At 41.7% G+C, this 24103-nt stretch overlaps 2 protein-coding genes and 1 long non-coding RNA gene across 4 annotated transcripts in view; 2 read left to right on the forward strand and 1 right to left on the reverse strand.

Moving 5' to 3' along the window:
* Positions 1–700: 700 nt before the first annotated feature.
* Positions 701–4858, forward strand: LOC110487411 (asialoglycoprotein receptor 2). 2 transcript variants are annotated; one of them, XM_036946079.1, is made up of 7 exons: positions 701–1003; positions 1208–1306; positions 1832–1939; positions 2021–2326; positions 2631–2803; positions 3885–4012; positions 4282–4858. In XM_036946079.1, the coding sequence occupies exons 2-7, from the start codon at positions 1243–1245 to the stop codon at positions 4424–4426; spliced, it is 924 nt and encodes a 307-aa protein (XP_036801974.1). In that variant the 5' UTR covers positions 701–1003; positions 1208–1242; the 3' UTR covers positions 4427–4858. The 2 variants fall into 2 exon arrangements, with proteins under 2 accessions (XP_036801974.1, XP_036801979.1); XM_036946084.1 differs by lacking the exon at positions 4282–4858 and having other exon boundaries at positions 3885–4016.
* A 2349-nt stretch (positions 4859–7207) lies between these two features.
* On the reverse strand, positions 7208–12185 carry LOC110487437. Its single transcript, XR_005036431.1, has 5 exons — positions 12052–12185; positions 8199–8301; positions 7991–8091; positions 7750–7862; positions 7208–7632 (listed from the first exon to the last, which is right to left on the reverse strand). It is a non-coding gene; the product is annotated as an uncharacterized LOC110487437 (long non-coding RNA).
* Positions 12186–19214: 7029 nt separating this feature from the next.
* The window catches only part of LOC110487447 (platelet endothelial aggregation receptor 1), a 43396-nt gene continuing 38507 nt past the window's right edge, over positions 19215–24103 (forward strand). Inside the window, exon 1 of the mRNA XM_021559388.2 lies at positions 19215–19432. The gene's annotated coding sequence lies outside the window, so the exon portion shown is untranslated. The remainder of the gene's footprint in view (positions 19433–24103) is intronic.

A 24103-nucleotide genomic window follows, 5' to 3' on the forward strand; every position in this document is an offset into this window, starting at 1 on the left:
TGACATTATTGCAAAACCATGAAAAAAGGATGCTTTGTTTCCTGTCAACAACAGACTTTCAACAATCTACTTCATAGTGGAATGGATATTAGAAATAATTTTGCGTGCATCAACTGGTGTTTATATACCACTTCTTGTACGGTGGTCCTGTATTGTTAATATTCTCAACATGGATGTTTTAAACAATGCTACATCAGATAAAAGGTTGCTAGATATGAGCATAGTAGTGTCCATGTTTATTTGGAATAAACAAATGGCGTAGCTATTTTCTCAGATCCATTTTGACCTCAGTACTACCCTCTGGTGACAGTATTCAACATTGCAACAGCCCCACGTCTATATTGTACAGTAGCAACCCCGCTTCCATTCAACCTCCTAGGGTTGGCTCAATAGTGTACTGAAGATCTACTGCATTCATATGGGAAATGACTTAATATCTATTGCAGACTAATTGGAAAACTTACATTTTCTGACATCTTAGGAAGTCAGGGAATTTCCTTGAACTTGTAACCAGTCAATGTGGCTCGATCTACTTATTTTTTAAGAATCAATTAGTGACTGGAGGGTATGGCAAGTCTTCAGAGATATGCTCACCCTAAAACAAGAGAGGAATGAAAGACAATTGTATTTCTGTTTCCCACAGCTATAGAGCTTTCCATATTGAGTAGCACACAGCAATGTTACCATCATGACACGTAAACATACATTCCCCTTTTGAGTCAGATGTGTGAATCTGTACAGTGAAATGTCTGTCTGTGAAGTAACCTCATCGCCAGGCTCAATTACTACAGTGACAGAGAGCCGGCTGGGTGGAGATTATCTGTGAGTAATTAATGCAGACCAGAGTCAACCCATAAGTACTTATACAGATCCTATTGGGGATAACAACAGTAGTCGCACTTGCAGAAACAGTAGTCGCACTTGTATCGAATCACGCTTCAAACCAGCTTGAACAAAAAAGGGAATCCCAAAAAGCCTTCCTCACCCCAGGACACTTCAACAGGTAAATAAATACCTTTAAATAAACTGGGAAATAAAGAAAGGGTGCTTATGAAGGCGTCCAATGATGAAACATAAGCCTGTTTGCTTTAAATGAAACAGATCAATGCAGACAGAGAGCTATTTTTCTTTACTTTCCTGATAGTCACCTGCTGCAAAGTCCTGGAGTAAGGAATGCTTTTTAACAGTAGTCTCACATGTCTTTCAGACACCGTTGGTTATGGCTTTATGTGTATCTGAAGGATGCCAGAAGAGCTGCATTACTCTACAGTGGTTATAAAAAATTTAAAAATGTCTTCACCAAAAGGTGAGTCTTAGCATTTCTTTCTCTCTTCATCTATCTTACTCTCTTATAGTGCATTTCTACCAATTCAGCTAATTCTCACTGCCAGACCTAGCAATAAAACAGTTTTACTTAAATTGCCATGTTTTTAAATGTTCAAATTGATGGATGCTTAAAGCAAGCAAGCCGGTTATGGCAGCTATTTATTCCAGATTATTTGAATGTTTTACCAATTCTGTGTTGGAGCACATTGATGCCAAATGAATTGTAAATTAAGGTTTAATCAAGTACCTCTGTGTACAAACTAATGAATAATCTCCCTCTCCCACAAAATAAGAGGAAAAGAAAGAACATATGCCATATATTGAAGTAAAGGCAAGATGCACCCAGTCAACCTGGTCCTGCCACAGCATGTGTTAAATAAGAGCTCAATATCCACCACTTATTGTTCAATTATTTGACTCCTTCGAATAATAGCATACTGTCAGATTCACTAATGAAGCATATTAAAATGTAGCTATAATGCACTCCTATCTTTGCTATTCCCAGTGGAGGAGGGCCCTGCTCCCCACTCTCAAACCTTTGGAGGAGTGGCATTGTGTTTGGGGGTTCTTTGTGTCCTGTTGGTGTCAACCATTTTACCTCTCTGTGTCTACTGTGAGTATGTTCATCATAAAGACATAATAATATGGAATTTGGAGAGGTGCAGGTTGAGTAAACATGTCCTTCTCTCCACAGTCAGCACTGCCCTCTCAGAGCACAACACAAATTTGGTGAGGGAACTGGAGCAGCTAACAGATGAGCATATATCCCTACTGGCAGCCAATCAGGACCTAATGAATCTCTACTGCAAGCTGAGTGTAGCCAATCATATTTTGCAAAGCGATTACATCAAAGTGTCTACTGAAAACCAGCAATTGAAGGCAGAGAGGATGAACTTGTCAAGAGACAGGGATGGGCTCAACTGGACTCTTGGGGTCATATTTCAGTTGAAGAATTTCCCAGTTGATAACTACTGCCCATATGAAGATGCCAACACCAAAGGTAAAGTTTCCATCCTTGTTAATATTTCCTCATTTATTTGAATTGTTTCATATGCTGATGGTCTAGAATGTGTCACAGTGATACTTTGTTACTTTAAATGTCAAAAACACTATGTAGCTGGTCGTAGTGGTCCTCTGTTGCCCAGTTGATAGAGCATGGCACTTGCAATACCAGGATAGTGGGTTTGATTCCCAGGACCACTCGTAGAACAAATGTATGCACGCATGACTAAGCCACTTTGGACAAAAGCATCTGCTAAATGGTATATATTATTATATTACTTTGCATGTTTCATGTTGCACAGATAGAGCGTGCAAACCTTGTCAAGTTGGCTGGGTGCTGTTCCAATCCAGTTGTTACCTGTTTCTGCACATTAAAGTCCCCTTCGGTCACCTTTGGAGGACCTGGCAAGGAAGCAGACAGCACTGCAAAAACAACAACGCCGATTTGGTTGACATAGGCAGTCAAGAGGAACAGGTAGGACACTACTACAGGTAAATGCTTTAAGGGAGATTCACACAGCCTTTAAAGGGTTGCTCAAGCAATACAAATGTACAAAAAGTAGGAATAGGAACCATATTAAAATGTGATATATAGCTACCTCATAACATGAAGTTCATTAACACTGCTACAACTGTGCTCCTTGTTATATGGTATGAAAGTGGTACTTCCTGTTGTCTCGTTTTGTAGGCTAAGAATGGGCTTCAAATAAGACTTTTCTAACTTTTGGCAATGTGTCGTACTTCTTGAGCATCAAATATTTTGATAAAAGGAATCGGCTATGAGCTAATCAACACATGAATATGAATAGAATTGTGTATATATTATTATATATATATGTAATACACTGAGTGTACAAAACATTAGGAACACCTTCCAAATATTAAGTTGCACCCCATTTTGCCCTCAGAACAGCCTCAATTTGTCAGGGCGTGTACTCTACAAGGTGTTCGAAAGCGTTCAACAGGAATTCTGGCCTCATGTGGACAATGCTTCCCACAGTTGTGTCAAGTTGGCTGGATGTCCTTGGTGTGGTGGACTATTTTTGATAAACACAGGAAACTGTTGAGCATTAAAAAAACAGCAGCCTTGCAGTTCTTGACACACTCAAACTGGTACACCTGGCACCTACCACCATACCCCCATTCAAAGGCACTTCAGAAAATCTTGCCCATTCACCCCCTGAATGGCACACACGGTCCATGTCTCTAGGCCTAAAATCCTTCTTTAACCTGTCTCCTCGCCTTCATCTACAATGATTAAAATGGATTTAACAAGTGACATCAATAAGGGATCATAGCTTCTCACCTGGTCAGTCTGTCATGGAAAGAGCATGTGTTCCTAATGTGCACTCAGTGTATTTAATTATATAAGCTTGAAGCCCATTCAAAAAAGTAGGGGACTGACAACAGGAAGTACTTTCATACTGTATTATCTTTCATTTGCACCAGATAAGATACATTTAGACAAGTCACACTGCCTCAAAACTGTGGATTACTGTTAAATGTATCCTATATGTATTTTTATCTACTTGTGGTTTCCTTAATTTCGCATTCAGGAATTCATTCTCAACAACACTCAAGCCTACTATGATGAAGATCATGGGTACTGGATCGGCCTGACTGACATAGCAGAAGACGGTCAATGGCTTTGGGTTGATGGACGTAATCAGAATCTGACTGATAGGTAAGGACATTCCAAAGAAGCATGTTCCCTGAAACAATTCTTCACTAAGGGCTGGATTCAATTGGTATCGCAGAAGATTCGCAAAATTTTAAATCAATGTTCCCACGTTTGCAGACTGCATTCATGGTCAACGCTGCATGCCGGCCCAATTGGAAACCATTACCTCTAAATCTTAACGTGGCTCTTCCACGATACAGATTGAATCCAGCCTTAAATCATTATTTTTGGGGGTTATGTTTTTTCATTCATTGTAGGATTTCTTTTCACAGGTTTTGGAAGATTCAACCTGTATGGGGTCGCGATTGTGCTTTAACTAACCCAAACAATGAACCTTTGGCTAATTGGAATGCTGCACCATGTGGCCAGAGAAACCGATGGATCTGTGAGAGTAAAGCATTAATATGGTCAGGATAAATTGAGCCACGTTCACAGTCAAAAAAGCTATTAGCAGTGTATAACAATTTTAAAATAGAACACTTGTGTAGGGCTTTCATAGGTTCCGTTTTTTAATATAAAAAAATTATAATTGCTGTTTTAGAAGCGATGCAATAATTCTAAATCAGCAGCTTTAATTGTCACTTCATGTAAATGTACCTCAGAGTAGTAAGGAAAGTTAATTGAGCAAAAAAAATGCATTACTGTGCTCATATGTAGCAACCTCATATCTGATGTTGATATCACATTGTTTAAAACAGCCATTTGAGAATATTAATACAAGACCACTAGACAAGTATAAAAACACCAGTTGACGCTGAAATACACTGCTCAAAAAAATAAAGGGAACACTTAAACAACACAATGTAACCCCAAGTCAATCACACTTCTGTGAAATCAAACTGTCCACTTAGGAAGCAACACTGATTGACAATAAATCTCACATGCTGTTGTGCAAATATAATAGACAACAGGTGGAAATTATAGGCAATTAGCAAGACACCCGCAATAAAGGAGTGGTTCTGCAGGTGATAACCACAGACCACTTCTCAGTTCCTATGCTTCCTGGCTGATGTTTTGGTCACTTGTGAATGCTGGCGGTGCTTTCACTCTAGTGGTAGCATGAGACGGAGTCTAAAACCCACACAAGTGGCTCAGGTAGTGCAGCTCATCCAGGATGGCACATCAACGCGAGCTGTGGCAAGAAGGTTTGCGGTGTCTGTCAGCGTAGTGTCCAGAGCATGGAGGCGCTACCAGGAGACTGGCCAGTGCATCAGGAGACGTGGTGGATGCCAACAACCCAGCAGCAGGACCGCTACCTCCGCCTTTGTGCAAGGAGGACCAGGAGGAGCACTGCCAGAGCCCTGCAAAATGACCTCCAGCAGGCCACAAATGTGCATGTGTCTGCTCAAACGGTCAGAAACAGACTCCATGAGGGTGGTATGAGGGCCCGACGTCCACAGGTGGGGGTTGCGCTTTACAGCCCAACACCGTGCAGGACGTTTGGCATTTGCCAGAGAACACCAAGATTGGCAAATTCGCCACTGGCGCCCTGTGCTCTTCACAGATGAAAGCAGGTTCACACTGAGCACGTGACAGACGTGACAGTCTGGAGACGCCGTAGAGAACGTTCTGCTGCCTGCAACATCCTCCAGCATGACCGTTTTGGTGGTGGGTCAGTCATGGTGTGGGGTGGCATTTCTTTGGGGGGGCCGCACAGCCCTCCATGTGCTCGCCAGAGGTAGCCTGACTGCCATTAGGTACCGAGATGAGATCCTCAGACCCCTTGTGAGACCATATGCTGGTGCGGTTGGCCCTGGGTTCCTCCTAATGCAAGACAATGCTAGACCTCATGTGGCTGGAGTGTGTCAGCAGTTCCTGCAAGAGGAAGCCATTGATGCTATGGACTGGCCCGCCCGTTCCCAGACCTGAATCCAATTGAGCACATCTGGGACATCATGTCTCGCTCCGTCCACCACAGACTGTCCAGGAGTTGGCGGATGCTTTAGTCCAGGTCTGGGAGGAGATCCCTCAGGGGACCATCCGCCACCTCATCAGGAGCATGCCCAGGTGTTGTAGGGAGGTCATACAGGCACGTGGAGGCCACACACAATACTGAGCCTCATTTTGACTTGTTTTAAGGACATTACATCAAAGTTGGATCCACCTGTAGTGTGGTTTTCCACTTTAAATTTTGAGTGTGACTCCAAATCCAGACCTCCATGGGTTGATAAATTTGATTTCCATTGATAATTTGTGTGTGATTTTGTTGTCAGCACATTCAACTATGTAAAGAAAAAAGTATTTTAATAAGACTATTTCATTCATTCAGATCTAGGATGTGTTATTTTAGTGTTCCCTTTATTTTTTGAGCAGTGTATATATTTTCTTATACAGTCTGTAGCTGAATTTTTCCATACAAATAAATATGTTGACAAGAAACAAAACATCCTTTTTGCATGGTGTTGCAATAATGGCCATTGAGCGTTAATTAGAAATATACTTAATTTCATTAGATGGTTTCATGTGTCTTTGAGACGTATTAGAGCGCTGACCCAAATCCCTGACCCGTTTCCTCTCCAACTAGTCCTCATCAATCTGGTTCCTGTTGTTTAGCTTTCTTCTATTTTTTTAGAGGTATGGAGTCCGATACATCATGCAACCTGTCCTCTACTGTCTGCTTGTCCTCTTTACCTTTTATTTTAGGTTCCTCCTACACCGTTCTCACTTCCTCTATTGCTCCATCCCGTTTATTTTTCTCTTTTGGAGGGGAGTCCACCAGGTTCCGGTTGGTTTCTCTATCAGAGCGTTCCATCTCCCCAGCCACCATAGCCACCTCTGTTCTTGGAGGACTTCTTCTTGGTAGTAGTGTCTGAGTCAGTCTGTTTCTGAGTGGCACCTTCTCCCTCTGAAGCCTCTTCACAGCCGCCTCCAGCTTAACTCCCTATAGAAATGACAGCAGTTTCACACCTCTCCATTTAGATGACAGCTCTCGCCCTCTTCCAACACCTTCCACTGTTTTGAACGTTTCCTGCTGGTTGGCTGAGCGTTGTCTGTTGTATTATCTTCCACAGAAGATAATAGTTATTCCTCTACAGGAACCACTGCCACCTCTCCAGTGTTCTCCTTTGAACTTCCCTTCTTTATTTCCATGTTGGTACTTCTGGAGAAGACAGCAGAATCAGCATTCTCTTCAGCCACATTCCCACGGGTATCCTCCGTGATTCTTCCTCTTTCCCCCCCACCCCCCCCCCCCCCCCCCCCCCCCCCCCCCCCGGGTCTCATCCTTCAGTTCATCCTCAGGGATCTGGGCAGCTGGCTGGGTAACGGTGGTGACGCTATCTGGTGTTGCACCCGCTAATTGGTTTTTATTGCCATACTTTGCCATGAACTCTTGCTCCTGCTGCTCCAGTCTGGCTAGCTTGGCACTCATGGTAAGGCCGTATCTGGCTCCTCTGTGGCGAACAGGAATAGGGACAAACAATGTTTAGCTTCCTTATTAAGACATGCAAGACCAGGTTCAAGCCCTTCACTAACAGCATGCACCAAGATAGAATACACATTCATGTGATTTGTTTATGGTTTATTACAAACTTATTGGTGACAAGCAAAATACTTGAGCGGTGCGTCCTCCACAAGCCTTCACCAGGTCAGCATCCAAGGGAAATAACATTTATTATTTAAACCTGTGAGTACATAAAACCACTGTCGTTAATCTTCACATTGATATGAAAATGAATAACCTTCAAACTGATAACAATCCCTGTATGGTGGTGGATGGTATTGGGCAGTGAGGTTCTTACTTGGTGGTGCTGGAGAGTTCCAGTCTCTGGTCCTCATCGTCAGAGCTGCTGCTGTCATCTGTACTGGAAGACTTATACTCTGGCTGCTCCAGTCCTGCCAGGAGGGTGGCAGACTAGGAGGAAGAGAAGTACAACCGTTCCAGTCCATATCATTAGCCAAAGTGCAGTATATTTCTGTACTATCAAGAGTGCTCATTGGCACAGATATGGAAGTGTGTTCCAGTTAGATTTGTTTCTGTACCTTCACAAAGCATCCATAAAGTTTCTCTTCCCAGCATGGCTTTCGTTGGCTGCTGGTCCTTCCTCTTCCTCCTCAACCAACTTCTTCACCTGCACACCATTCTACAACAGAAAGGTGGAGATGTAGCCTAGGCCCAATGTAAGTGTGTGAGTGTGTGTGGTAGTGGTAAAATACTCTTTCATTTCACACACCCCTTCTGAGGACTTACCTCTCCAAATTCCACTTCCAGTCTAGAAGATGTCCCACCCCTCCCTTGCCACATTCACTATGATAGCCTCACATACCATTCTTCTGCCGACCAAGACCTTTACCTGTGAACAGTGAGGGGTCTTCTATTAGTGGTAGACTTAGAACATTAGACCTAGTTACCTTTCATAACACAGAATAAGATACAACTGGCAACTACTACTAGTAGGGACAGCAAACATTCCGTCTACTGCACAGACATAGGCTCTAGTCTAGAACGCCCAATGTAATTGTTTGAGAGCATTTTTTTAACACTAAATCATTAAATTAGTGAGAAATAGATGTCATTGTTGCAATAGTTTGACACAATCATCTTAAATTGACATGTTTCATTATTTTGCCATATTGAATATTGCGCTCATTTCCCTAATGTGGACATTTTGTTAATACCTTACAAGCTTGCATTTTCAACCTATAATAAACTCGGCAAAAAAAAGAAACGTCCTCTGTCAACTGCGTTCATTTTGAGTAAACCTAACATGTGTAAATATTTGTATGAACATAACAAGATTCAACAACTGAGACAAACTGAACAAGTTCCACAGAAATTGAATAATGTGTCCCTGAACGGGGGGGGGGGGGGGGGGGTCAAAATCAAAAGTAACAGTCGGTATCTGGTGTGGCCACCAGCTGCATTAAGTACTGCAGTGAATCTCCTCCTCGTGGACTGCACCAGATTTGCCAGGTCTTGCTGTGAGATGTTACCCCACTCTTCCACCAAGTCACCTGCAAGTTCCCGGACATTTCTGGGGGGGGGGATGGCTCTAGCACTCACCCTCCCATCCGGTTCAACAGGTCCCAGACGTGCTCAATGGGATTGAGATCCGGGCTCTTCGGTGGCCATGGCAGAACACTAACATTCCTGTCTTGCAGGAAATCACGCACAGAACGAGCAGTATGGCTGGTGGCATTGTCATGCTAGAGGGTCATGTCAGGATGAGCCTGCAGGAGGGGTACCACATGAGGGAGTAGGACATCTTTCCCTTTAACGCACAGCATTGAGATTGCCTACAATGATGACAAGCTCAGTCCAATGATGCTGTGACACACTGCCCCAGACCACGAAGGACCCTCCACCTCCAAATTGATCCCGTACCAGAGTACAGGGCTCGGTGTAACGCTCATTCCTTTGATGATAAACGTGAATCCGATCACCACCCCCAAAGAGACAAAACTACGACTCGTCAGTGAAGAGCAATTTTCGCCAGTCCTGTCTGGTCCAGCGACGGTGGGTTGGCGCCCATAGGCGACGTTGTTGCCGGTGATGTCTGGTGAGGACCTGCCTTACAACAGGCCTACAAGCCCTCAGTCCAGCCTCTCTCAGACTATTGTGGACAGTCTGAGCACTGATAGAGGGATTGTGCGTTCCTGGTGTAACTCTGGCAGTTGTTGTTGGCATCCTGTACCTGTCCCGCAGGTGTGATGTTCGGATGTACCGATCCTGTGCAGGTGTTGTTACACGTGGTCTGCCACTGCGAGGGCTGTCTTAGGCTTCTCACAGTACGGACATTGCAATTTATTGCCCTGCCTAAGGGCCTAAGGCACGTTCATGCAGATGAGCAGGGACCCAGGGCATCTTTCTTTTGGTGTTTTTCCAGAGTCAGTAGAAAGGCCTCTTTAGTGTCCTACGTTTTCATAACTGTGACCTTAATTGCCTACCGTCTGTAAGCTGTTTGGGTCTTAATTAATGACCGTTCCAAAGGTGCATGTTCATCAATTGTTTATGGTTCAATGAACAAGCATGGGAAACCATGTTTAAACCCTTTCCAATGAAGATCTGTGAAGTTATTTGGATTTTTACAAATTATCTTTGAAAGACCGGGTCCTGAAAAAGGGACTTCTCTTTTTTTTGCTGAGTTTATTTAGTGGAATTACATATCCTTTTACCTCAGATTGGTGATGTTAGTGTAAAAGAATATAGTCATCACGATGACATAAGATTGATTACTTAAAACATATCAATATATTTGGTTTTGTACTCACGTTTTGTACACACGTGCTGGGATTAATGAAATGGCACGAAAAATTTGGGTCAGTCTCTCTCTATGACAATCAAACTATCACTTAAATATCAGCCAACCATCATCACTGTTGATATCCTATGGGTCGTGATAACTTAAACAAATCACAACATTTGGGTTAACAGAGTGGTTTGTTCCCTTTTTTGTGATGCAGCTTCGGGAAATCAACGTCCGACATTCCAAAATATAGATATCAGCCTTCTACAAGTTCTCATCTAACCAACCATATACAGGTTATTCCAGGATTCTGTGTGGCCTTTGAATAGTGTTAGTTTAAACAGCGCTACACTCCAAACGTTTGCCCCCTGTTCAAAAATTGTAGCTAGCAGTCTCCTACAAAATTGTCCTCAGTGATGTACACATTATTCCATGTGGTTTTCGATACGAGTGATTGACAAATGTGTTGGGTTTCTTTTTCTGTTTAGGCAACCCTCAAATCAAAATGCATCACCCCAATGTAGCCCACTGTCTTCTACAGGTGATGTAAAAATATCTCCAGTGTTTTTAGTTTCAACAGGGCGTACCCGATTTCCCCCCTAATCGATATCAATGATGTATTGCCACCAGTCAAACCAGGGTTTATGGTGCATAAAAAAATACAAGTAATATGATTACTAATTGTTGCACATGTATGATAGTACATTTTATGTTTAGGTTTTCAAGATACACTGTTTCTGCATATTTGGTATTGATTTGGCCACGTTAAAACTGTTTTGACATTGGGCTATTTATCCAAATGGCTTGTGGAAAGGAAGCAGTGCCAGCATCATTTAACACACGTTTTAGGAATATAAATTTAACTTTCAACATTAAATTCCAATGGTATTGTACTTAAATCTGGTAAAAAAAAATTTTAAAAAAACTGCTGAATGAGTCCAAAAACGTGCTGTGATGGATTTATTTTTTGATGATATACCATAAAATCACCAAAATAGCTCTGCCTACTAATGTAATTTACAAGCAAGTTAAAGCTGACATATGTATAACGTTACACTTGATATATTATCATTGCTACTGTTATTTTCACTGTTGTTTTTATTTCTTTACTTACCTATTGTTCACCTTTTTTAACTTAGAAATTGCACTGTAAGTAAGCATTTCACTGTAAGGTTGCACGTGACAAATAAACTTTGATTTGAGAAACTCCTGCCCGTAATCGATGTTCATTAGCTAACAGATTGTCTATCATTAATTGACTATACTGTTACTAAATATATTTCTGAAAATCTAACACGGAGTCAAGTTGATAGGTATTCGACTAGCCGGACTGTTCCCCGGACTCCATGTGTAGGGATTTGTACAATGCACAAACAAGGCTATTGAACCTGACATTGGTGTCTGTCTTTATTCCTTTATCCAACATATCATACTGAAACAGTAGTGGTTGCTCTGCAAACTTCAGTCCACGGCTCTTTCCCTTAACAGTTTCTGCCATTTACTTCCAAATAAATGAATATGTTAGCTATATTACACTGCATTTGGCAGGTCTTCAGTCTCAGGTGTCAACATTTATGTATTAATTAGATAGTTGAACAGTAATGCACAAAGAATACACGATTTTCTCAAATATAATATACACATTTCCGTTTGGAAGTCTGCAAAAAAAATAAAAAATACTGCTCAGTCAAAGTTCAGTTTGGGTTTAGCTAACGTAATCTAACAATAGTAACGTTAGCTAGGTAGTTTTAAGAGAACATTTACACTTGAATGCAAGTCATTAACGTTACTGTGCTAATAAGGGCTGGAAATGAAATCATAAACAACGACCGGAGTAATGGAACTAATTACTTTTACCTCGTCTGGTGATCTCGACTCACATCGTTGTTGAAAAGAGATACATAAAAACGTTTTCACAGTTCTATTGAAACCATGGGATAAATTCAGCACGCTAACACGACAGCGGAAAATACGAAACTTCTTGTTCTTCCTCGACGAGGTTTAACGGCAGTTGGCATCCAATAAATGTTCCATTACCGCCACCTACGAGACTGGAGTATAACTCCCTTGTACTTTGCTTGTAAATTCAAAATAAAAACAAATCACCAAATACCCTACCATCTAACCCTACACTCACCACCCTACTCCACTATTTAAATATATCCACTCAATACACCCTGTAACTCTTCTGACGTTAAGTCTCATACACCTAAATATCTCTCTGTAGCATCCATCACAACTTTTCTGCGACTTACATTCCATCCCTGCAGTACAGTTGAAAATCATTGCTATAAATGCAAAAACTCCAATCTGACTGAAGCATACAGTACCTGTCGAAAGTTTGAACACACCTACTCATGCAAGGGTTTTTATGTTTACTATTTTCTACATAATAATGGTGTCAGGTAACCTAGTGGTTAGAGTGTTGGACTAGTAACCGAAAGGTTGCAAGATCAAATCCTCGAGCTGACAAGGTAAAAATCTGTCGTTCTGCCCCTGAACAAGGCAGTTAACCCAATGTTCCAAGGCCATCATTAAAAATAAGAATTTGTTCTTAACTGACTTGCCTAGTTAAATAAAGGTCAAATAAAAACATCAAAGCTATGAACACATATGGAATCATGTATTAACCAAAAAAGTGTTAAACAAATCTAAATATATTTTATCTTAACCAGCTTCACCTGGAATGCTTTTCCAACAGTCTTGAAGGAGTTCCCACACATGCTGAGCACTTGTTGGAGCCTTTTCCTTCACTCTGCGGTCCAACTCATCCCAAACCATCTCAACTGGGTTGAGGTCGGGTGATTGTGGAGGCCAGGTTATCTGATGCAGCACTCCATCACTCTCCTTCTTTGTGGTCAAATAGTCCTTACACAGCCTGGAGGTTTTGGGTCATTGTCCTGTTGAAAAGCAAATGATAGTGGGATGATGGAATGGTGTATTGCTGCAGAATACTGTGGTAGCCATGCTGTTTAAGTGTGGCTTGAATTCTGAATAAATCACAGACAGTGTCACGAGCAAAGCACTCCCACACCATCACACCTCCTCGTCCATGCTTCACGGTGGGAACCACACATGCGGAGATCATTCGTTCACCTACTCTGCATCTCACAAAGACATGGCGGTTGGAACCAAAAAGTCCAATTTGAACTCATCAGACCAAAGGACAGATTTCCACCGGTCTAATGTCCATTGCTCGTGTTTCTTGGTCCAAGCAAGTCTTTTCTTCTTATTGGTGTCCTTTAGTAGTGGTTTCTTTGCAGCAATTTGATCATGAAGGCCTGATTCACGCATTCTCCTCTGAACCGTTGATGTTGAGATGTGTCTGTTATTTGAACCCTGTGAAGCATTTATTTGGGCTGCAATCTGAGGTGCAGTTAATTGCCGATTTCTGAGTCTGGTAATGCTAATGAACTTGTCCTCTGCAGCAGGGTTAACTCTGGGTCTTCCTTCCCTCTGGCGGTCCTCATGAGAGACAGTTTTTCACAGTTTCTTCGTAGTTTCTGCGACTGCACTTAAAGAAACGTTCAAAGTTCTTGACATTTTCTGGATTGACTGACCCTCTTGTCTTAAAGTAATGATGGACTGTCGTTTCTCTTTGCTTATTTGAGCTGTTCTTGCCATAATATGGACTTGGTATTTTACCAAATTAGGCTATCTACTGTATACAACCCCTATCTTGTCACAACACAACTGATTGGCTCAAACGCATTAAAGGAGGAAAGAAATTCCACAAATTCGCTTTTAACAAGGCACAACTGTTAAAACCCCTCTGGGATATGTGGGAACTAGCGTCCCACCTGGCCAAAAGCCAGAGAAAATGCAGAGCGCCAAATTCAAATAAATTACTATTAAAATCAAACTTTCATGAAATCACACATGTAAGACACCAAATTAAAGCTACACGTGTTGTGAAGGCAAAATGTCAGATTTCAAAAAGGCTTTTCGGCGAAAGCAAACAATGCTATTATCTGAGAGTAGCACCTCCATAAACAAAGAGAGAAAACATATTTCAACCCTGCAGGCGCGACACAAAACGCAGAAAGAAAAATATAAATCATGCCTTACCTTTGAAGAGCTTCTTCTGTTGGCACTCCAATATGTCCCATAAACATCCCAAATGGTCCTTTTGTTCGATTATTTCCGGCGATATATATCCAAAATGTTTTTATTTGGCATGTTTGATCCAGAAAAACACTGGTTCCAACTTGTGCAACGTGACTACAAAATATCTCAAAAGTCACCTGTAAACTGTGCCAAAACATTTCAAACTACTTTTGTAATACAACTTTAGGTATTTTCTAAAGTAAATAATCGATCAAATTGAAGACGGGATCATCTGTGTTCAATACAGGAAGAAAACAAACTGACGCTACCTTTCTGGTCACGCGGCTCTAACAAACAGTACACTTGAAGTGACCCTCGTTTTGAACAGGACTACTTCTTCATTACACAAAGGAAAAACCTCAACCAATTTCTAAAGACTGGTGACATCCAGTGGAAGTGGTAAGAACTGCAAGAAGGTCCCTTAAAAATCTGGATTCCCAATGAAAACCCGTTGAAAAGAAAGTGACCGGGCCTCCCGGGTGGCGCAGTGGTTAAGGGCGCTGTACTGCAGCGCCAGCTGTGCCATCAGAGTCCCTGGGTTGGCGCCCAGGCTCTGTCGTAACCGGCCGCGACGCACAATTGGCCTAGCGTCGCCCGGGTTAGGGAGGGCTTGGTCGGTAGGGGTGTCCTTGTCTCATTGCGCACCAGCGACTCCTGTGGCGGGCTGGGCGCAGTGTGCGCTAACCAAGGTGGCCAGGTGCATGGTGTTTCCTCCGGCGCATTGGTGCGGCTGGCTTCCGGGTTGGATGCGTGCTGTGTTAAGAAGCAGTGCGGCTTGGTTGGGTTGTGTATCGGAGGACGCATGACTTTCAACCTTCGTCTCTCCCGAGCCCGTACGGGAGTTGTAGCGATGAGACAAGATAGTAGCTACTACAACAATTGGATACCACGAAATTGGGGAGAAAAAAGGGTAAAAAAAAAAAGAAAAAAAAAGAAAAGAAAGTGACCTAAAAAACAACATCGGAATGGTTTTTCCTCAGGGTTTCGCCTGCTACATAAGTTCTGTTATACTCACAAACATGATTCAAACAGTTCTAGAAACTTCAGAGTTTCTATCTTATCTTCTGGGGATGAGTAGCAGGCAGTTGAATTTGGGCATGCATTTCATCCGGACATGAAAATACTGCCCCCTGTCACCAAGAAGTTAATTGAAATGCCTACCTCATGAAGCTGGTTGAGAGAATGCCAAGAGTGTGAAAAGCTGTCATCAAGGCAAAGGGTGGCTATTTTGAAGAATCTCAAATATATTTGTTTAACACTTTTTTGGTTACTACATGATTCCATATGTGTTATTTCATAGTTTTGATGTCTTCACTATTATTCTACAATGTATAAAATAGTAAAAATAAAGAAAATTAGTAGGAATGAGTAGGTGTATCCAAACTATTGACTGGTACTGTTTATCACTTGTTGGCCTATCCCTCTGTACTGGTACAGATCTACTACAGTACTCACACCACTCCTCTCAAAGTCCCTCCCCCTTGACCCATCTTCCTCTACTTTCTTCACTGCCTCAGCATATGATAACTTCTGCCCTCTAGCCCTGAAAACCTCAACCTGCCTCTTTCGCACTGCACATTTCTGATCCACAGTCCCATGGGCACCCCTACAATTAAACACATATCCTGTGGTGTAAAGTACTTAAGTAAAAATACTTGAAAGTACTACTTAAGTTTTTCAGGGTATCTGTACTTTACTTTGCTATTTTTGACAACTTTTACTTCACTACATTCCTAAAGATTTTTAAAAACTTTTTACTCCATACATTTTCCCTGACACCCAAAAGTACTCGTTACATTTTGATTGCTTAGCAGGACAGGAAAATGGTCCAATTTACACACTTGCCAAGAGAACATCCCGGGTCACCCTACCTCCTCTGATCTGGCGGACTCACTAAACACACATGCTTCGTCTGTAAATTATGTCAGTGTTGGGAGTGTGCCACTGGCTATCCGTACATTAAAATAACAAGAAAATGGTGCCGCCTGGTTTGCTTAATATAAGGACTTTTACATTTTAATTTACCTTTTGATACTTATGTATATGTTAGCAATTACATTTACTTTTGATACTTAAGTATATTTGAAACCAAAATAACTTTAGACTTTTACTCAAGTAGCATTTTACTGAGTGACTTTCACTTTTACTTGAGTAAGTTTCTATTAAAAGGTATCTTTATTTGTACTCAAGTATGACAATTTGGTACTTTTTCCACCATTGCACATATCCCTACTTTCCCCAATGCTACACATTCCTTTGTCTCATGCCCTTATGCACACTTCTCACACCTAGGAACCTCCCTCCTACACACCGCTGCCACCTGTCCAAAGGCTTGACACGTGTAACAACGTAAGGCACAAAAGCTCATACGGGATAACTAACATCACTTTGTCGGGCAAAGACTCAACATCAAAACTCAAAAGAACAGACAACGACTTCTGTTTCACCACTCATGCCACCCTGTCTGCGTTGCACCAAGTGACTAAACACTGGGGCGTATTCTTTACGTTTCTGAAACGGAAGCAAACGGAACGCAACGGGGAGAGACCTAGCAGAATTTGTCCAATAGTAACTCTCGTTTGGACCACAGGAGGTTGGTGGCAAGTTGGTGGCACCTTAATTGGGGAGGACGGTCTCGTGGTAATGGCTGGAGTGGAATTAGTGGAATGGTATCAAATAAATCAAACACATGGTTTCCATATGCTTTATGCCATTCCATTTACTTCGTTCCTGACATTATTATGAGCCATCCTCCCGTCAGCAGCCTCCACTGGTTTGGACTAATGATTACAACCCCAACGTGCAGAATCGGCAACGTTCTGAACTTGTTTCCGGTTTTAGTTGATTGGAAGTGGTTTTGAACTTGCAAATAATCATTATTTAATTGGTAAATGTTGTACTTGTCAGCCAAACTGAACAGAGAATGTGTTGCATTGCCATTCCAATACCAACCCTTACTTACTTACATATGTGAAACTCACAGAAGGCTGCTGAGGGGAAGACGGCTCATAATAAAGGCTGGAACGGAGCTAATGTAATGGCATCAAACACATGGAAAACATGTGTTTGATGTATTTGATACCATTACACCTATTCCGCTCCAGTCCTTACCACAAGGCCATCCTCCCCAATTAAGATGCCACAAACCTCCTGTTTTGAAACTACAGTCATTTGAAACGAATGTGCCCTATATCCTTCCAACAGTGGACTCTTGATTGGCCTGTCACAGTTCTGACAGTGGGCCTACCTGCCCCCTTGTTCTTGCAAACCTGCCTCCTAGGGCCCCAATGGAGAAACCCCATGTTGGGGCCCCAGAGAAAATTGCATTGTGATAACGTTTTCCTCAACAGCTGTTTTCCCAACCTTTCCAACTTATACCCATCCTGTTTGTAAAAATGTTGCACGTTTCTTACAATTATGGAGCCTATGGGAAAACATTGTAATTGTTTTACTTATCATGCTTTGAAAATGTCAATGATTCATAATTCATATCATATTTTATCACAATATTTTAAAGCAGCAGCTTGCCACATGAGTAAGTCTTTCATAACCCACAAGGGGTCATATGAGATAGAGAGAGAGAGAGCAATCTGAAAATCAACAGATGGGCCATGATCAAGTACATCTTTACATAATATGTCATTTGTCTTATTCCATGAATTTCTGCATGACATGAGCTCAATTGATTTTAATTTAGCTTTTGAGTTTGTGTAGAGACATAGGCTACAGTTCCATTCTAACTGCGTCCCCTGGCTCAATTAGTGCACGGCCGGCAGGTGGACATGATTAGTTCCATCCTACAGGAGTCCACTCAGGCTTTGCCTCATAGGGCCCTGGTTGAGCACTCCAGCCTACAGGAAACCATTTTATTTTTTCCTTGGGCTCTTGGTTTCCTCACGACAAGGTTGTGTGCACCATTAACCCACCATGCTGTGCTGTTTATCTGTGTGAACACTCGGCGGTAGGAAAAACCCACGTCCTGAAGTCCCCAGTTATCATCCCCAGCCTACTGTTTACCAGGAAACTCTTCTCTTGCTGCCGTACAGTCCCTATATACCACCCAGACACACGGTTAGCACAGCAGTCGCGACATATATTGTGAGCCAGAAATACCCAATGTCAATAAAACGTGTGTCCACTGTCTGGTCATGTTTAACATTCCTGTCCTGAAACTCAGTGCCCTACTGAGGAGGGGAAAACCCCAAGGGGAAAGAGAGAAGAGGAAAAAAAGGTATAATGTGCAGTGTGCATATTGTCATTTTTCAACAGGAGTACATTTACATGACTAAACCTTTACGACACCAGGCCTACTATGTTGAATTATTGGTTCTGTACAGTGGTGAAAAATTATTTAAGGATGCCTTCATCAAACACTGCGTCTACATGATGTCACTGATGCACCCGGTCTGTCCTCCATATGAGCCAGTCGTAGCAAACTGATGTTCTGTCTACCTAGCATGCAATGAGTTATTTAGTTTCCCATCGAGTATTCATTGCCGATTGGTCCTTACTTACAATCTGAACCACAAATTCTTGATCATATCTCCTCATCCACTTCTTCAGATCTTAAAACTAGGCTACAGTAATGAATAGCGATCATGTATGACAAAGAATTGAATAAAACTCCAATGTGCACTTTGACGTGATCACCTACTGTATTAGTTCAATCCCACTGAAAATGTACTAACCATATACTTTAGGCCTTCAACAAGATAATAAATCAATTTGCCAATTTCGTTTTTGTTTATTGTGAAAAGTCTAATTGCAATCAAATGTTTACTATTCTATACTTGCATCTCTCTTTCTCTTTCTCTTTCTCTTTCTCTCTCTCTCTCTCTCTCTCTCTCTCTCTTTCTCTCTCTCTCTTCTCTCGTTCTTCTTTCCTGTCACAGTTTTTCAATTCGCTACTTGTCTCTCCTCCTCTCAATCCACAATCTGCGACGACAGACCCTCCCCCGATGGATGCGGCTGAAACCAATGCACTGAAGTTGTGAAGTTATGCTACTGCTCTTTCTTCACTGACTTCATCTGGAACTCATTTTTCACCGCTGGAAATTTGTTATAATATCTTGAGGTAGCCTACTTTGAGATCGCAAATACAGTGGATTAACAACAAATGCTTTTCACCCAGGTGAGTGCAGAAAACATATGCGTTTAGAAAACAAACGATAAAGTCTATATTGTATAACCAAGATTATGATTATGCCTGATCATTTGCAGATTATTCAAACTATAGCGGTCATATTTAGATCTGTATGATTTTTTAAAATTCTCTCCCATACTGCTGTCTTGCTCTTTTCACTGAAGTACCGCACATACAGTAAGTACATCCTGACATGCCTGCTTATTACCATGTATATTAGTAGATAGAAAATAACACGTGAATACTGAACATTTGTATTTGGAGTGCCGATTTTGTGAGTATTTCTTGTCATTAATGTTTGCTATATCCTCAGTCTTCATAACTAAACCGGGTCAATTCATATTTTGTTAAAAGGATTAGCCTATAGTCTTGATATGCAAAGCATGATCTGACTATCATAGAGTGCCATCTTAATGGGTATTGTTTGATCAGGCTTGCAGTTGATTGGTTTAGGGTTCAAGTTGTTTCAAAGAGGGTGCCACTTTTCATTTTATTAAGTGCCTCTGGGGTATTCCGAGATCTTAATTGACCTTGAGGCCTATGTTGTGGCAAGGCAAGAGTCATGATTAATGGCAGTGAAACGTGGAGATGAGGTGGTTGTCACTTCTCGCAGTGTGCGACACATTGTGACACAGCCTGAGTGACTGAGTCAACTTTCAACTCTTCCATGTGTAGTCTGTCAAGTTGGAAACATACCAAATAGGACAATCATAGGGCAACGAAACGTGGAGATGGATCTGGCGGATCTGTCTCACCCAGTGGCTTTCATATCTATGTGGAGCACATTTCCTCGTTGGATGACACATATAAAGTTGAAGTCGTAAGTTTACATACACTTAGGTTGGAGTCATTAAAACTCGTTTTTCAACCACTCCACACATTTCTTGTTTGCAAACTATAGTTTTGGCAAGTTGGTTAGGACATCTACTTTGTGCATGACACAAGTAATGTTTCCAACAATTGTTTACAGACAGATTATTTAGCTTATAATTCACTGAATTACAATTCCAGTGGGTCAGAAGTTTACATACACTAAGTTGACTGTGACTTTAAACAGCTTGGAAAATTCCAGAAAAAGATGTCATGGTTTTAGAAGTTTCTAATAGGCTAATTGACATCATTTGAGTCTATTGGAGGCGTACCTGTGGATGTATTTCAAGGCCTACCTTCAAACTCAGTGCCTCTTTGCTTGACATCAAAGGAAAATCAAAAGAAATCAGCCAAGACCTTAAACCTCCACAAGTCTGGTTCATCCTTGGGAGCAATTTCCAAATGCCTGAAGGCACCACATTCATCTGTACAAACAATAGTACACAAGTATAAACACCATGGGACCACGCGGACGTCATACAGCTCAGGAAGGAGACGCGTTCTGTCTCCTAGAGATGAACGTACTTTGGTGCGAAATCCCAGAACAACAGAAAAGGACCTTGTGAAGATTCTGGAGGAAACGGGTACAAAAGTATCTATATCCACAGTAAAACGAGTCCTATATTGACATAACCTGAAAAGCCGCTCAGCAAGGAAGAAGCCACTGCTCCAAAACAGCCATAAAAAAGCCAGACTACGGTTTGCAACAGCACATGGGGACAAATAACATACTTTTTGGAGAAATGTCCTTTGGTCTGATGAAATAAAAATAAAGCTGTTTGGCCATAATGACCATCATTATGTTTGGAGGAAAAAGGGGGAGGCCTGCAAGCTGAAGAACACCATCCCAACCGTGAAGCACGGGGGTGGCAGCATCATGTTGTGGGGGTGCTTTGCTCTATTTTGTGATGCACTTCACAAAATAGATGGCATTATGAGGAGGAAAAATTATGTGGATATATTGAAGCAACATCTAAAGACATCAGTCAGGAAGTTAAAGCTTGGTTGCAAATGGGTCTTCCAAACGGACAATGACCCCAAGCAAATTTGAAAGCATAGTTGTGTCAAAATGGCTTAAGGACAACAAAGTCAAGGTATTGGAGTGGCCATCACAAAGACCTGACCTCAATCCTCTAGAAAATTTGTGGGCAGACCTGAAAAAGCATGTGCGAGCAAGGAGGCTTACAAACCTGACTCAGTTACACCATCTCTGTCAGGAGGAATGGGCCAATATTCACCCAACTTATTGAGGGAAGCTTGTGGAAGACTACCCAAAACATTTGACCCAAGTTAAATAAGTTAAAGGCAATGCTACCAAATACTAATTGAGTGTATGTAAATTTCTGACCAACTGGGAATGTGTTGAAAGAAATAAAAGCTGAAATAAATCATTCTCTCTACTATTATTCTGACATTTCACATGATTAAAATAAGTGGTGATCCTAACTGACCTAAGACAGGGAATTTTTACTTGGATTAAATGTCAGGAATTGTGGAAAAACTGTGTTTAAATGTAATTGGCTAAGGTGTATGTAAACTTCCGACTTCAACTGTACTCTTTGTATGGCTATTTCTTATTGCTATAAAGCTAAGCTATATGTGTTTGTTTTTCACCCAGCTTTACCCTAGGACTGCGAACTGGCCTAAAATCCTCCAGTGTAGTACCCAAAGAGATCTTGTGAATGGAGGCTCTTGGGAGAACCTGGCGCTGATGCACATAGAAACACTTTAACACTCAACACCTGGAAAGGAAAGATAGGATATGTGATTTACACAGTAAGCCGCTGCCACCTGGATCTGACAGCACCTAAACTCCCATCTACTGTGGTCTTTAAGACAGCTCACCAAAATCCTCAGGAAAACACATTGATATTTGTCTGTAGTATGCTGACCTCTTTACAAAAGTAGATACTCACTGGGCACAGACGTCAATTCAACATCTATTCCACGTTGGTTCAATACCATTTAATTGAAATTTTATTTGTTTATTTTTACATTTTTAATTTCACCTTTATTTAACCAGGTAGGCTAGTTGAGAACAAGTTCTCATTTACAACTGCGACCTGGCCAAGATAAAGCATAGCAGTGTGAACAGACAACAACACAGAGTTACACATGGAGTAAACAATAAACAAGTCAATAACCCAGTATAAAGAAAAAAGGAGTCTATATACATTGTGTGCAAAAGGCATGAGGAGGTAGGCGGATAGTTACAATTTTGCAGATTAACACTGGAGTGATAAACGATCAGATGGTCATGTGCAGGTAGAGATACTGGTGTGCAAAAGAGCAGAAAAGTAAATAAAATAAACAGTATGGGGATGAGGTAGGTAAATTGGGTGGGCTATTTACCGATGGACAATGTACAGCTGCAGCGATCGGTTAGCTGCTCAGATAGCAGATGTTTGACGTGGAAACATAATTAATTCAACCAGCGTGTGCCCAGTGGATAAATCGAGATTCCGTGTGGATTTTTCTGTCTGATGTCCATACATACTGCTCTGCATATTTACAGTACACCTCTTGGATACGTGTCTGTTTGTCTACAGACTGTTACTGCCATCAGGCAGTACTGTATGAAGATTTGGTGATCTCTTTTCTGTCTGTGGTCTAACTACAGATTCCTCTCTTCAATCAAACAGCTGGAGTTTCTCCATTGCTCTCCTCAGACTGGCCTTCTATGACCATCTGTTTCTCCATCCAAGAGGTGAAGTATGGAGGTCTGGTGAGCCATCGGATATGTTTTGATTTGGGATGACACTGGCCAGACACACCAGAGCCGAGGTAGAAATAGGACGAGTAGAGATGAGGTAGTTACAGTATATTTACTTCACGTTAATTTGATCTTCCAAATGGCACAAACCCTCTGTTTATAAAGGTTTATTGTAACGCCACAGAGTACACTGGGTCTCTATGTGTTTTCTTTTGAAAGCTAGGGCTTTTCATGAAAGGTTTATACCAGGCCACACACCATTTGTGTGTTGTTATTGAGTTGAGATTGTAGTTGTGGATCCTTGCTTGTTTTTTATCCAAACATGTCACTTTATGGACTCAAAACATTGTTTATATAGAAGGTGGATTAATGGTTGTACTGTACAGAAGGCCTGGGAGGTTCTTACGAGGTTTTTTGACATCGTAGTCTGGCAGATTTAATGTTGTCAAATCTACACAGCAAACTCCCAGTTGATTCATAAACCTCCCAAGGATTTCTTTCCCTGCCAAAGTGATTGTCAATATTAAAATTAGTACTCGACTTGATTTGATGATTGGTCAATCTTGTCTTTTCAGTCTTTTGTGCAGATAAATCATCGTAATGGAAAACAGCAAAAGAAGGTGACAGAGATGTAATATTCCTACGACATGATTGTATAAGTCTCAACTCCATATGCTCTGCAGCCGTGCAGATCATTTGGAGCAGATACGACTGCAGCCATGCGAGACGTGGTTTTGGACCGGTTTTGCTGTGGAACATGGACAGTTACTATAGGCTCTGGCTCAAATAAACTTTCATAAAGAACAGTTGGATAGAGGATCGGGGGGGAGGGGACTGGAAAGGGCTAATGGAGTGACCACAGAGTACTTGTACTGTGGTGAGTGTCTTTGAAGCTGCTTGTGTTGTTGGTTGGTTGGGTGGGTGGGTGATGTTGGGTAGGGAGGGTGGTTTTGTGGAGGGGGTGGTGGAGACGTGTAATTAAGATTTGGGGGCCTGTTCTGGTGCCTCTCATTTCATGCGGTGTCTATAGAGGAAGGCTGTAGCAAACAGAAACCTGAGCTGTAGAGGGAGGAAAT

The sequence above is a fragment of the Oncorhynchus mykiss genome, chromosome 2 (genome assembly GCF_013265735.2).
Source record: "Oncorhynchus mykiss isolate Arlee chromosome 2, USDA_OmykA_1.1, whole genome shotgun sequence".
NCBI classification, from domain to species: Eukaryota; Metazoa; Chordata; class Actinopteri; order Salmoniformes; family Salmonidae; genus Oncorhynchus; species Oncorhynchus mykiss.

Coding starts and splice junctions, on each gene's coding strand:
- LOC110487411 (XM_036946079.1), top strand. CDS start 1,243: ATGCCAGAAGAGCTGCATTACTCTACAGTGGTTATAAAAAATTTAAAA. Junction 2,327..2,630: donor TGAAGATGCCAACACCAAAG/GTAAAGTTTCCA, acceptor CATGTTGCACAG/ATAGAGCGTGCAAACCTTGT. Junction 2,804..3,884: donor TAGGCAGTCAAGAGGAACAG/GTAGGACACTAC, acceptor TTTCGCATTCAG/GAATTCATTCTCAACAACAC.